Genomic DNA, 15359 nt, shown 5'->3' on the forward strand with positions numbered 1-15359 from the left:
TCTAGTGGTGAGATTTTTCACACTTTAACAAGCGTTCTTAAACCAATAAACTCAGGCCGCAGTGAGCAGACTTCATGAATTCATAAACCAAAGAAATATTTTTTTTTTCCTACTGTCACTAATCTGTGCCAGTGTATGCCATGCGATGAACTAAGAAGCACAGAAAAGCAAAGGCATGTGTTGCATTAGCCTGACAGTTTTATCAATCAGCTAAGAGTGATATTCAAAATTATAGTTTTAGTTGTAGAGTTAGGAGCTCATAAGGAGTAACTCTCGGATTCAGTTTGGTCCTAATAACACACGAATGGGAAGCTTCTTACCTCAAGGCACCAGGAGATGATGCACCTGTCTAATTTTAGATAATGAGGAGACAGGAGTAGCAAAAAGTTGAACTGTTGTATAACAGTGCATCTTAAAGCACAAAGAAAACATTAACTAAAGCTGCCCAGTAAGTTCAATATTTCCTTGTAAAGAAGAATACTGGTCAGTCTTCCAGCTGGACAGGCAAAACCATGTGGAGAACTCAGACACAAGAATGTGCAAACTTCACACACACAGGCTCTTTCTGCTGTGAACTGCCTTCAAAGAAGTAGCTGCAGTCGACCTCAATGCCCTTGTCTTCCATTTGTCCGTCTTTACCTAAACTGCTATAGCACAGGGACGGTCTGTGTAAAATCCACACCAAGTCTCTCTCCGTTTTCCCATAGGCCAGAGAAGCTGGTTTGGCATGGCTCCAGCACCACGGGCATCCGCCTGACCACTAACTACTGCGAGGCCTGGAGGACAGCGGACATGGCGGTGACGGGTCAGGTTGCCCTGCTGCAGACGGGACGACTGTTAGGGCAGCACGTGCGCGCCTGCTCCAACCACTATGTAGTGCTGTGTATAGAAAACACATATGTGGGCAACATGCATCAAAGGAGGAACTGAGCAAAAAAACACACACACATAAACACATGCAGGCATGATCTAAGTAGAAGATGTGACACATGAATGGGAAACACATGCGGGCACATAATGATGTACTTCAGCTCCCACATGCAAACATACCGAGAAACACTCCCACACTAACATGCATTCACATTTAAAGAGGACTTACCATACTCATTTCCAGCTCCATATTTTTATTTTTGGACTGTGCTAGAGTAACTTTGCTTTATTCACAATCCAAAGTAATCCTTATTTATCTTATACTGAGGAAGCACTTCAGTGCAGCCACGCCCCTTCTAAGAAGTTTCTTCTGATTGGCTGCCACTCATAAACACCGAATTCAGAATTCAGTAGCAGGTGGGCGGGACTTTTACACTCACAGTCTGAACTGCGATATGACGAGATCCTCTCAAATTCATTAAAAGGCCCAGAGACTGAACCTTTGGCCTCATTATTTGGTCATCCTTGTAACACTGTAACAACAAAAATATGATAGAATTAGGCTTAAAAATAAGACAAAAAAGGAAGAGCAGTAGGTCCTCTTTAAGTTTTCTTTGTATTGGTTTCATGTTTAGTTCCCACTCGAAGCCGGATTTAAGCCTGCGGGTCTTACATGTCTGTCCGTGTCTAGATTTTTCTTAGCCGTCTGCATCAAACAGGCTACAGTTACCATGCATAAATTTGTCTGCAAGACCAAGTGAGAATGAAGGGCTTCAAATTAAAATGAGGTCATAATCATATATGTACTTTATTGGAGATTAAAAAAAACGTGTCAGTATTTTTTTAAACAGCAGGGGCTGTCAATTCAAATATTAGTCATATTGAAACCGTGCTTTCATTGTGAGCTACGTCTGATGCTTTTAGTGAGCCTGTGCGTCAGCAGCAGGGCAGTGTATGCCACAGTGAGTCAAAATGAACCAATGTGTGTTTGAGTTCACTGGTACCAAAGTTTCCCAAACACATTTGAAGCATGTGGAAACAGCTGTACACACGTCTTAGACTTTAGTCACTAACTAATGACTGATGTGTCACCAGAAAATGGCACGAGTGTTAATTTCTTACATCCGGGGATGAATGACGGATGAATGGGGGATTTGGCAAGCAGGGAAAAAACACTCAACAGACACTTCATTAGATATACTGGTTAAACTAGTCATCAATCTCATGGCATTAACTGTAGACATGGTCAACTGGACTTGAAGTTTAAAACAAACACCAAAATGTGGAAGAAAGGTGAAAAAAGAAAGAAAGGTTTAAGTCTGAATGTGGCACGGTTGTTGGTATTCCAGAAACTGCTGATCTACTGGATTTTCAGGGTTTATGGAAAATTATGATAGGTAGACACCAGTAACTCAAATAGCTATTTGTTACAAAGGATGTAGAAGAGCATCTCTGAACACATGACATTAAAGCAGATTGGCTACAGCAGCAGAAGACCACACCCTCTGCTACTCCTATTGGCTAAGAACAGGAATCTGAGGCTACAGGTCACACAGGCTCACAGTAGCAGGCTGGAAAAACCTTGCCTTGTCTGATGAGTTTTGATTTCTGCTTCAACATTCAGGTGATAGGGTCACAGGTAATCTCAAACTGATTCTTGAACATGACTATGAGTTCACCTGATCCCAATCTGGTAGAGCACCTTAGAAATGTAGAATGGGAGATTCACATCATGGAAATTTGCAGCAGCTCTGCAAAGCAGGGTCCAAACTTGTATTGGCGAAGTGTAACTAACGACGTGGATTTGTTTTCCTTTTGGTCAACTGACTTCCACTGCTGCTGGGACTGAGGTTTACAGCTCTATGAGGATTTAGCTGACGGCACTCTATGATATATAAAAGCAGTGATACTAACAAGGACAATCCTTTTTAAATTCGTCCTTGATCTGTCACAGTGTAGCCTGTCGGATAGCCTTTGTCCTTGTGTTTTCTTCCTTTTTTTAACATTACATTTTAATCTGATATTGAAAACATTAATCTTTTTTTTAAAGCATGATAAGACTACAACAATAAAAAAGTACAGGTGATACTGAAGGCTTCAGCATAGGTTAACTGCACTATGATGCCCCCTGCTGTAAAACCACCAGTTTTGTTTACACCATTTTTTTTCCAAAGCTTAGTCCTACAAATTCAATTTCTTTTGTTCTGCGTCCTTTAATAAAAGTTCACCATTAACACATCTCTTTTGAAGTAACAATATTAGAGTGGACATCAACATTAATATGTACTGTAGCAGGACCTAGCGTGAAAACAGTCAGCTCACATTCAGATTTGGTTGTGTGAGGTTGGAACATGTATGTATATAAATATATATATGTATGTGTGTTGTTCAGGTGTTGTTTATTTTTTACTCTGTAGGTTTTGTATGAAGCACACTAAAAGACAGAAGGCCTCCTCCCACCGCGCTTTCACTGAGGCGTAGCTTGTTTTTCTGTTGTCTGACTTTAATGTCTCTGTTCAAACAAAACTTGAGGTTCTGAGGAAAAAACTGACGGTTTGTACTGACTGACTGGTGCTCACTGAATAAAATGTCACGTGGTGGTTTTTTTGCTTTTTTTTTTTTATAAGTTGTGGCTCATTTATGTCCTCCAACATGTGTTCAACAAAATCATCAAATGTCATGCAGAAGAACCAACGAGAACATTGGTAAGCTAGCAAAAAAAACAGCTTTTTATGTAAACTGCTGCATTGTCATTTAGCTTTGAAGAAGTGCATTTTATATTCGGAATCGTACATTTAACCAATTTCTTTCCCCCACAGTTAGCAGTTTGCAGATGCATCACGTATCAGTAGTAGTTCTCAATGAGAGGCTAAAACATGTTGTAACAGTCACAGTAATTAGTAATCAGGAATTTTTAAAATGTTAGCTAATATTACCCTATTAGTCAACATTGTTAGCTAACATTGTTAGCTAATAGGTTAATGGGTCACACCAGTTCAAAAGGCTTGTTGCAGCAAAGCCCCTGAAAGCACCAGACTTGTGTGAATATGAATTCATATTTAATCTTTCATTTATATGAAGTTTAGACAAGTGGATGTGCAATTTTTTCTTTTTTGCTAGGAAAACAGGAAATGGGCACAGAAATGTACTAAATCATCCAAATGTACATCGAAATAACGCAAAAGTAGAGCTTGTGAACACAAGCAGCGCAGCCTGATCTCTCTTAGGCAAGCTTTCTTGTCATTTCAGAAATAGTTCTGTGTTTTGAAGGACATACTGAAGATCTTTGGATGTTGGCTGACTTTAGTTGGGTTTTCTCTTAGAACCTTGAACTCTGGGTTCTACCCAGCAGTGTGTTTGGGATAACTGTCATGTTGGATCAAAATCTGACTGTATTTTCAGTGTTTATAGTTCCATCAGTTTTAGCAAGATCCCCAGCTCCAAATCATGGTATAGCCTCCACCATGTTTTACAGATGGTTCTACAGTCACAGTTGTACCTCTCTCCTAACCTCCTCCACAAAGATTGACATCCACCAAAAATTTCAAATCTGGATTAATCACTTCATAAGACATGTTGCCACTTCTTTTCAGTCAAACTTTGGTCTAATTTGACATACCACAGGCTCTTCTCTCGGATCTCTTCCCTGTTACCTTTAAAGGTACAGTTAGCTATTTTTTGAGATTATATAATAATAAATAATATCATCATCATAAATATATACTATTAGAGTAATTTTACCATTTCACTGTCTGTAACTGTAAAAAAATTTTTAAACAAACTTTAATTTTAGGTTTATGAGAATTCATCTACTAACATACATAACTACGGAAGAGGATTAGGGCCACTGGGAAAAAAAAAAGAATTCTGACTTTAATCTCAGAATTCTGACTTTATTCTCAGAATTCTGACTTTTTTCTCAGAATTCTGACTTTAATCTCAGAATTCTGACTTTTTTCTCAGAATTCTGACTTTAATCTCAGAATTCTGACTTTAATCTCAGAATTCTGACTTTTTCCTCAGAATTCTGACTTTAATCTCAGAATTCTGACTTTAATCTCAGAATTCTGACTTTAATCTCAGAATTTTGAGGTGGGCACCTGCAGGCTTCCAGCTTCGGTGACAGCGATGTGTCCAGTTTGGCAGGTGGAGAACTAATTCACTAAATATGGTGGATATAAGTGACTTTTTGCGTGGCCGAGGGGTCCCCGAAGATGCTATTTTATTAATGGAAGAGCAGAAGGTGAGTAACAAAAAAGAGAAATAGTTTGGTGTCTCCTATTTTTACAGGAAAACAGTTACGGTACAGTTACGGTTAGCTGTTAGCATGCTTGTTAGCTTATAATGTTATATAGGAATGAACGTGTTTCACGATGTTACAGTATACTAGGTGAATTGACGTTTTAACTGTTGTTGATCGCAGGATCATCCCAGATGGGTTCGTTGCATTTTATTTTATTGTTCTACTATTTCAGAGTTTTTCAAGGCAGTTAAGCGGAGCTGTGTTACAGATGCTAGCCGCCTGCCAATATCACTGATATATTTGATGTGTACAAGTAAGTTACACTTAGTACAGCGGAGGAGAGAAGCTGTAATGAATGTTTATGCGGATATTTCACTCAGAAAAATGGGTGGCGTTCATACACAGCCACCGACACAGCCCCGGTTGTTGTTCTGACGGTGGCCGACTGACGATCCCCTCACAACATGTTAGCTAACACAAACTAATGTAGTGCATGTAACTGTGTATACGTTAGTGGTACAGTGTCGGAAGAAATGAGCAAACTGTTTATAATGTCAGAATGACATCATCTTTCTCCTATATATAAAAGTGCTGGCTGAGGAGCGCTGCCGGGTTGAACTTTGACCTCGGAGTGACGTGACGTTTGTTCGCACAACCAATAGAAGTGCAGAAAGTCGCAAATCAGGCATATTGTTCGCATAAACACAAAAATAAATAAATAAATAACGAAATAATCCCGATATTGTGCCAAAGACTGATTTACAATGTTACTTTGTGTTCTATGTGTAATACCTTTGCTTAAATGACTAAATGGACTGTGTATTTATGACTCTGCATTATAGTCTTACATACATAAGTAACATTCATATGTACAGATAAAAATGTACAGAGATATGTACACAAGCGTGTACACAAAAGTCTACTGCTGATCGAGCTGCTCAGTGGTCGTACAGTCTCATGCAGAGAGCGTGGAGGTGTTGTCCATGGTGGATGTTAGCTTAGACAACATCCTCTCCTCCCCAGTCTGCTCAGTGGACTTTAGCAGACCGCTAAAGCTGGCCCTCCCGACCAGTTTGTTAAGTTTCCCCCTGTCCCTCTCTGCCATTCCACCACTCCAGCAGACCACAACATAAAAGACAGCAGACGCCACCACAGTGTCGTAGAACATCCTTAGAAGACGTACTACCTACATCATAACCAATCAAGTCCCGCTTTTTTTTTAAATACAGAAGAGGATTTATTATTTACTGAAAGGCTATGCCTTAGTTTGCTTCTTTCATTATTGTGTTTCGCCCTGCATAAAATAGATAGCTTTTCTGATAACTACAGTCAATACTCTCCTACTGGCATTAACGAGGCCTAAGAGGCTTAACTGTAATATTGCTTTGCAGCGTAAATGTTGCAGAAAATGACTGTCTTTTCTTTCTTCCTGTGTGCAGATTGACTGTGACGTCATAGCGCTGATGGATGATGCAACTTTGGCAAACTACATTCCCTCGTACGGAGACCGAATTGCCGTCTTCAATTTCTGCAAAAGCAAGCAACCACTGTCAAAAAGAAAACTAGGACTTCTGCAAAAACTTCGTGAGAAAATGAAAACCAGAAAAGAAAGTCCAAAGGAGAACACTTCACATACAGATGCAGGAATAAGACAGACAAAGAAGCAAAAAGCAACACGCAATGTTGAGATAGGATGGATACATTGTGATGGAAAAATAGCCAAACAGGTGAGAGCGAAGCAGGGAGGTGGCACTAGAAAAATTCAAATGGCCACTGATGCTGGATTAAAAGATATTCTTCAGGAAGGAAAGAAACTTTTTTTTCCTAATGGCATATCTCCTAAGGGATGTGAAACAGATTTTGAGTTTGAGGTTTGGGACTTTAAACAGAACCACCTTACTGATGATACCTGCCAGTCTATTGGCAATATGTATGAGGCAGCGAGACTGACAATGTTACGCTTCTACATTGCAACAAAACCAAAAGATCCTGAAGAAGATGCCAGCGAGACATCTGAAGTGGTGTTTGTCTCAGAAAGCAGTGGCAGTGATATTAATCCATTGCAAGTGGGGGAAGTCAGGGGTAATTTTGATGAAGTCATCGCTGGTTCAGAAATTTTAGATGATCCAGAAATTACTTTTGGTCCAATTTTTGATGCTGAAGAAGATACAGAAGACACATTAGTCTATGAGGGTTTTCTTGTACCCCTCAGTCCACCTAATTCAGAGAACATAATAACAATCACCATACGTCATACTGACACTTTACATGACATGATTACTGCTTTCTCTGATGAGGAGATTTTGACCAAAACACTGAATGTGAAGCGCATACTTCCAGACAACACAGAAGAACCAGGCACTGGATCAGGAATACTAAGAGATGTACTCACATGCTTCTGGCATGAATTTTATGAGCGATGCACCCTAGGTGCAACCGTTAAAGTGCCATTCATTCGCCATGATTTTCCTGCTGAAAAATGGAAGGCAGTTGGGCGAATACTCCTGAAAGGTTACCAAGAATGTCAGTATTTTCCAAATAAACTTGCAATCCCTTTTCTGGAACAAGTGCTTTTCAGTGGTGTTTACAGTGATCTTAAAGCACACTTTCTACAGTTTGTCAGCAGCCAAGAATGTGATGTTTTGATGGAAGCAGTAAAAGATTTCTCTGCAGTTGACTTGGATGATCTTGTGGAAATTCTTGACAGTTATGGCTGTAGAAAAAGAATCACTGCTGAGACTCTTCCTACAATCCTTGATGAAATAGCACACAAAGAGCTTGTCCAAAAACCAATGTTTGTTATTGACTGCTGGCAGGAGATCATCGACCCCCATATCTCCCTCAGTCCGGAGGGACTGACCAAGTTATTCTCTGAACTGCAACCAACTTCAAAAAAAGTGTGCCAGCTGCTGAAATTTGCTGTGGATTTGACTCCACAACAAAAAGAAGTGAAATATCATCTCAAAAGATTCATCAGAGAGCTGGATAACATTAAACTTCAGAAATTTATGCGTTTCTGCACCGGATCTGACCTTATAGTAACAAACAGTATTTATGTGGAATTTCAAGATATGACAGAGTTTACAAGAAGACCAGTCGGACGCACGTGTGGGAATGTTCTGCAGCTAGCTAACAGCTATGAAAACTCCCCAGATTTTCGTTCTGAATTTAATGCAGTTCTTGAAAGTAATGTCTGGGTGATGGACATTGTTTAGACTCTCACAGCAATGCGCTACATTTGAACTGCTCATGCACACTAGAGCATAACTGTAAAGAGATGTTAGGAGTATGTATTTTTATGTATTTTGAACTTATACAGTATACTTTTTTTAATTAGAGAGAAGTTTCTCATCTCTGTTAGAAGTCTAGTTTTGGCTAATATTTCATTTTCTTTTATCATTTTGAGTTTTACATAATACAGTCACAAAACAAAACGAACAGGTACACTGTTTACTACCATATCCAGAGCTGTCTTCACCAAATCCAAGCTTTCCAGCTGTAAGACAGAAACCTTCAGCAAAAGCATGAAGAAAGATTACTTAAGATCTATAAACTATAATTAAACTGCTCTTAAACGTTCTTTAATGCACCATGTGTGGTGTGAGAGCTCAGCACAGTCAAATACTTTTGTAAGTAATTAGTAGAAAGACTAATTCATTCAGATGGTATTTTCTTATTAGGTCAGGGCTAAAACTGAACATAGTTATAACGTAAAAGTAATGCTGTTATGCGACACTGTATTGTAAAAGGAATAAGTACAATTTTATACTTTAGCATTTGTCATGTCTGAAAACATTTTGCTTTACAGTATATGCAATTTTTAGTTAAGGTAGGTTAAGGTATCAAAGTTTGGCATTTGTTGTTGATTACAAAGGTTCCATATAAAGTTGGTGAAAATATTTTTTTAAATTCCAGTATTTTCTTAATGTCATATTGTTTCTAAGCATACCTGTTATTCATCCATCAAATTGATTCAAGCTGCTTAAAGGATTCAGTCTGTTTTGAAGATGGTTATTGATTACTGAGATCATAAATAAACACTGTACACTTCAGTGCAGTGGTCAAGTACTGTGATTATTCAGGCATCCTTTTGTAATGCCAAATTGTCATGTTCTCAGATATAGTATTAATCTTAACACCTGAAAAAATGTCTTGTTACTGCCAGAAATTATGCATTTTTATTTGTATGCATATATGTTCTCAGTCATTCACACTTGTTTTTATTTCTATACCATAGATGACACTGAAGGAATATGTGATACCACAATAGCCAGTGTTCATGGTCTTTACAGTAAGTCACTGATGTATACTGATGCATAACAAGACTGTATGAGATCTATAAGTTTGTTTTAAAAGTTGAGTCATTCTTGTTACAGGGCAGCTTATACGGTTATGAGTTTTAGCCATGTTATTGGCGTTGGCAAGAACAGGTTTCTTGTAAACTTTTTCCAATAAAATGTTACTGTACAAAGTACATTTGTATTGTTGTTTTGAATATGTTCATCAAACTCCATATCTATTTGAACATGCCAGAATTCAAGAGACTGCCACACATGAGCTCAGTAACATGGAAGAATACCATTTATTTTTAATTTCAAATATTTCATAAAGATACACAAATATAAATGTAAAACATGTTGCACTTAATGGGACAATAACTTGGTTCCACTTGCAGGAACTGTTTTGTTGCATTGTTGCTGGGATACTACAAATAAAAGTCAAAATATTTTTGGTATGTTTCTTATAATTTTAGGATTCATATCATGAAGGAGCCAGCTAACACTGAATCAGTATAGCAATGATTCGTGGTCATTTTACATGAAAAACCAGCTAAAATATCTTACAACTAACAGAAGTGAAATACATTAATAATTAAGTGATGGATCTTCATATGGGTAAATGATTATAATAGCTTTGCTTTAATATAATTGCACTAAAAGCTCCCCAAAAGGCATAACGACTTTAAATATTAACAATGATACGTTTATAGAAACATGCTGTTGTCAAGACCTAGAATTGTTAATGCTACTATGGTTTGCTGAAACATACCACAGATAACCCGGGCACTTAGCATATCATATGCTGGTGCCTGGGTTTCCAGCCATGAATATTAAGAGTAACGGTTGATACAGAAAACAATGAGCAGGGAGCTGGTCAGTTTATATTTTATATACTATGCACATGTCTGGCAACAAAACACAGAAATTTATATTGCAATTTACTGGCAGGCAGGTTTACACCACTTATGATTCAATCAAAAATATAACATTTGTAAATGCAGTTTAATGTATGGCCTTTTAAAAGGATTGACATGTGTTTCATAACTGATTGATAATATCACAATATTCAGCTTTTTCAAGTAATATGTAAACATTTCTGTTTAATGGTAGTGTGAATGTAGAAAAACATTTTTCATTTAATGCAGTGCAGAAATACCTGCATAAAAGGTACCTGTAAGACATGGCACCTACTATCAAATCACGTTATCAAGATAAAGAGAAATATTTTGTATTTATTTGTACATTTACACACTGAAGTTCCTTAAATACTTTGCAGTATTTCTTCTCTTAACCTAATATACAGATCCGCAGCACCAAGTGGATCTCCTGGGGCATCCCATTCATTTTCTACCATAAGCAGACAACACAGTTCAAAGACTGTTTCATCACAGGGGTGTTGACCTTTTGGGCTACACTCTTCCATACACAAAGTGATATCCTCCATAGAAATAGGCTTCAGTCTATCCTCAGCACTGTGCAGCTCTGGAAATGAGTACATTACTACTGGTCGACCCGATGCTGCACTACCACTTGGCCGGATTTTGTGCGAGTTCCATGTGTTCACAACTTCATCAAGTTCATCCTACATGAAAAACAACACAATATAAGTACCGGTATATGAAACAGACCATGTACCAGTAGATTTAGCCAAAGTTGAGGCTTATTAACTCATTAATCAACAGACATAGAAACTGACCTCTAATTAATGTAAAACCAAGCAGCAACAACAAAAGAGCACTTTCACTAAACAGCACATGGACACAGAATGGTGCTGCATGATTCTGCTGTTGAATAGATAGCCCAACACTTTATACTCAGTGTGCAATGATTCTACAATATATTTTCAATAGAGAATTAACCAAATGATAGGATTGCTTTCTGAAACCGTGCCCAAAGGACCACTAGGTAACAGACTCCATAGTAATTTAAACCATGTGGCAATAAAAAAAAAAAAAAAATGCTCCATGCACCTGCGCTGAGAAAGGTGCAGTTACTTCCACTGATAACATGAATACAATTCCATCAAAGTATTAAAATGGAATCCCAAAAAGTTGATTCTGTTCATCTGGATGTAGCGTTTTCAGTGTGAGAAATGTTCTGTCAAAAAACATTCCTTACCTGGCTGATTGAGCATGCATCAAGACATATTAAAATGGAAATAAAATCCATATTTAATTTAAAGAAAAAAATGTTCTAACCATATTTATATTTTCTATTTATGCAGCTAAGACATTACATAGCATGAGCACATGCTTTTACCTGAATAAGATTGAGAAAGCAGAATTGGATAAGACTTTTGTCCAAAAAATCCCCTGTGAAGTGGCCATCATCCTGAAAAGTTTGAAATAAGTTCATCCAAAATTGTGCACTCTGTTTGCGTAGGGTAGCCCACCATCCTTCTATACGTTGGTTGGCCGTACTTCTTCCGTAAAGGAAACTTTTCTCACCTGCAAAACTGTCTGTGTGGTTTCTCCGTAAAAACATCTGCATTTGTTCGACACAACCATTTTCGGTACCTCGGTCAGCACGTAACCTTTCTGGACATCCGCTGATGCATGAAACTGTTTTCAGAAAATAACTTGCAATCAATTTAGGGTCACTGTTTGTAGTATAAGCCTCCATCCATAAAACATAGCGGCTAAAACCATCTCTGCAGGACCTGTACACCTCCAGGACACTGCGGCGTGCAGCTCGGATCTCAGCTGACCCTTCTCACCCTGGACACAGTCTGTTTGACCTGCTCCCCTCAGGCAGGAGGCTCCGGTCCATTCGCACCAGAACCTCTCGCCATAAGAACAGTTTCTTCCCCTCTGCTGTTGGACACATGAACAATAACCGTATGACTGTTCCCACCACTAACACATGACCCTACGCTGTGTCACTGCATCATTCTATGTTTGGCACTGATCACCACCTGCACTCATGTATATATCTTTCTACGTAGCACTTTTAATTCTTATCCCTACTTTTATTTTTTCATGTCTATTTAAGTGCTATTTATGACACTATGTTTGCACTGAAGCACCGCAGCAATTTCCTAATGTTGTAAACCTGCTCAACATTTGGCAATAAACCCCTTTCTGATTCTGATTCTGATTCTATGCAGCCACTGATAGCAATACCATATGGTTTCAACTTGTCATAGCCATCCATGTGCCAGAGAGCATTTGGCCCTCTGCAGCTGTACTGTCGTCTTCTCAACCGTCGAGCTCGTCTCAGTTCCACACCTTGAGGGTCAAGCAATTTGATTATGCATCTTACAGTATCTTGTGACACCACAAATCCATGTTGAATTGCACGTAGATGTAGCCAACGATAACCTTGCATCTGTCCATTTGTCATGATCTCTTGTTGGACAAAGGCTAGCACTTCCTCCAAGTTTGATTGATTCTTCCTTCTAAAAAGCCCAAGTCTTTTACAAATTCTCTTTAGAGTTCAAACACTTATAATTGTCTGATGACTATGTGCTAAAATTGAAAGTATTTCTTTGTTACTGAAAGAAAGTCTGAAATACAGTCTTATTAAGTCATCCAAATCTGACATGTCAGCCACTGTTTCTCTCACTTTGAGAGGTGAACTTTTTGCAGAAGTCCTAGTTTTCTTTTTGACAGTGGTTGCTTGCTTTTGCAGAAATTGAAGACGGCAATTCGGTCTCCGTACGAGGGAATGTAGTTTGCCAAAGTTGCATCATCCATCAGCGCTATGACGTCACAGTCAATCTGCACACAGGAAGAAAGAAAAGACAGTCATTTTCTGCAACATTTACGCTGCAAAGCAATATTACAGTTAAGCCTCTTAGGCCTCGTTAATGCCAGTAGGAGAGTATTGACTGTAGTTATCAGAAAAGCTATCTATTTTATGCAGGGCGAAACACAATAATGAAAGAAGCAAACTAAGGCATAGCCTTTCAGTAAATAATAAATCCTCTTCTGTATTTAAAAAAAAAGCGGGACTTGATTGGTTATGATGTAGGTAGTACGTCTTCTAAGGATGTTCTACGACACTGTGGTGGCGTCTGCTGTCTTTTATGTTGTGGTCTGCTGGAGTGGTGGAATGGCAGAGAGGGACAGGGGGAAACTTAACAAACTGGTCGGGAGGGCCAGCTTTAGCGGTCTGCTAAAGTCCACTGAGCAGACTGGGGAGGAGAGGATGTTGTCTAAGCTAACATCCACCATGGACAACACCTCCACGCTCTCTGCATGAGACTGTACGACCACTGAGCAGCTCGATCAGCAGTAGACTTTTGTGTACACGCTTGTGTACATATCTCTGTACATTTTTATCTGTACATATGAATGTTACTTATGTATGTAAGACTATAATGCAGAGTCATAAATACACAGTCCATTTAGTCATTTAAGCAAAGGTATTACACATAGAACACAAAGTAACATTGTAAATCAGTCTTTGGCACAATATCGGGATTATTTCGTTATTTATTTATTTATTTTTGTGTTTATGCGAACAATATGCCTGATTTGCGACTTTCTGCACTTCTATTGGTTGTGCGAACAAACGTCACGTCACTCCGAGGTCAAAGTTCAACCCGGCAGCGCTCCTCAGCCAGCACTTTTATATATAGGAGAAAGATGATGTCATTCTGACATTATAAACAGTTTGCTCATTTCTTCCGACACTGTACCACTAACGTATACACAGTTACATGCACTACATTAGTTTGTGTTAGCTAACATGTTGTGAGGGGATCGTCAGTCGGCCACCGTCAGAACAACAACCGGGGCTGTGTCGGTGGCTGTGTATGAACGCCACCCATTTTTCTGAGTGAAATATCCGCATAAACATTCATTACAGCTTCTCTCCTCCGCTGTACTAAGTGTAACTTACTTGTACACATCAAATATATCAGTGATATTGGCAGGCGGCTAGCATCTGTAACACAGCTCCGCTTAACTGCCTTGAAAAACTCTGAAATAGTAGAACAATAAAATAAAATGCAACGAACCCATCTGGGATGATCCTGCGATCAACAACAGTTAAAACGTCAATTCACCTAGTATACTGTAACATCGTGAAACACGTTCATTCCTATATAACATTATAAGCTAACAAGCATGCTAACAGCTAACCGTAACTGTACCGTAACTGTTTTCCTGTAAAAATAGGAGACACCAAACTATTTCTCTTTTTTGTTACTCACCTTCTGCTCTTCCATTAATAAAATAGCATCTTCGGGGACCCCTCGGCCACGCAAAAAGTCACTTATATCCACCATATTTAGTGAATTAGTTCTCCACCTGCCAAACTGGACACATCGCTGTCACCGAAGCTGGAAGCCTGCAGGTGCCCACCTCAAAATTCTGAGATTAAAGTCAGAATTCTGAGATTAAAGTCAGAATTCTGAGATTAAAGTCAGAATTCTGAGATTAAAGTCAGAATTCTGAGGAAAAAGTCAGAATTCTGAGATTAAAGTCAGAATTCTGAGATTAAAGTCAGAATTCTGAGAAAAAAGTCAGAATTCTGAGATTAAAGTCAGAATTCTGAGGAAAAAGTCAGAATTCTGAGATTAAAGTCAGAATTCTGAGGAAAAAGTCAGAATTCTGAGATTAAAGTCAGAATTCTGAGATTAAAGTCAGAATTCTGAGGAAAAAGTCAGAATTCTGAGATTAAAGTCAGAATTCTGAGGAAAAAGTCAGAATTCTGAGATTAAAGTCAGAATTCTGAGGAAAAAGTCAGAATTCTGAGATTAAAGTCAGAATTCTGAGATTAAAGTCAGAATTCTGAGAATAAAGTCAGAATTCTGAGATTAAAGTCAGAATTCTGAGAAAAAAAGTCAGAATTCTTTTTTTTTTTTTCCAGTGGCCCTAATCCTCTTCCGTACATAACATTGCCAAAGATAGAGGAGAAAAAAAAAAGCTTGTAGGCGTTTGTGTGCCATGGAGGCAAATTTTAATTTGTGCCAACACTTTCAGAAAGAAGATATGAGGGAGCATAGCTATGTTTTATCT

At 38.6% G+C, this 15359-nt stretch overlaps 1 protein-coding gene and 2 long non-coding RNA genes across 7 annotated transcripts in view; 2 read left to right on the forward strand and 1 right to left on the reverse strand.

Moving 5' to 3' along the window:
* col15a1b (collagen, type XV, alpha 1b) overlaps positions 1–3470 on the forward strand; it is a 54484-nt gene extending 51014 nt beyond the window's left edge. For all 4 annotated transcript variants that reach the window (XM_080861725.1, XM_080861723.1, XM_080861722.1 and 1 more), the window contains one exon: positions 708–3470. In XM_080861725.1, the coding sequence (XP_080717851.1) occupies positions 708–930 (223 nt within the window). In that variant the 3' untranslated portion in view covers positions 931–3470. The remainder of the gene's footprint in view (positions 1–707) is intronic.
* Positions 3471–4925: 1455 nt separating this feature from the next.
* LOC308383732 lies at positions 4926–9587 on the forward strand. The gene is made up of 2 exons (XR_013969212.1): positions 4926–5113; positions 6553–9587. It is a non-coding gene; the product is annotated as an uncharacterized lncRNA (long non-coding RNA).
* A 336-nt stretch (positions 9588–9923) lies between these two features.
* LOC308383781 lies at positions 9924–14727 on the reverse strand. Of its 2 annotated transcripts, none has more exons than XR_013969220.1 (3): positions 14552–14727; positions 11653–13112; positions 9924–10975 (listed from the first exon to the last, which is right to left on the reverse strand). It is a non-coding gene; the product is annotated as an uncharacterized lncRNA (long non-coding RNA). The 2 variants fall into 2 exon arrangements; XR_013969221.1 differs by having other exon boundaries at positions 11090–13112.
* Positions 14728–15359: the final 632 nt, after the last annotated feature.

Source organism: Rhamphochromis sp. 'chilingali' (genome assembly GCF_963969265.1).
Source record: "Rhamphochromis sp. 'chilingali' genome assembly, chromosome: 16".
NCBI classification, from domain to species: domain Eukaryota; kingdom Metazoa; phylum Chordata; class Actinopteri; order Cichliformes; family Cichlidae; genus Rhamphochromis; species Rhamphochromis sp. 'chilingali'.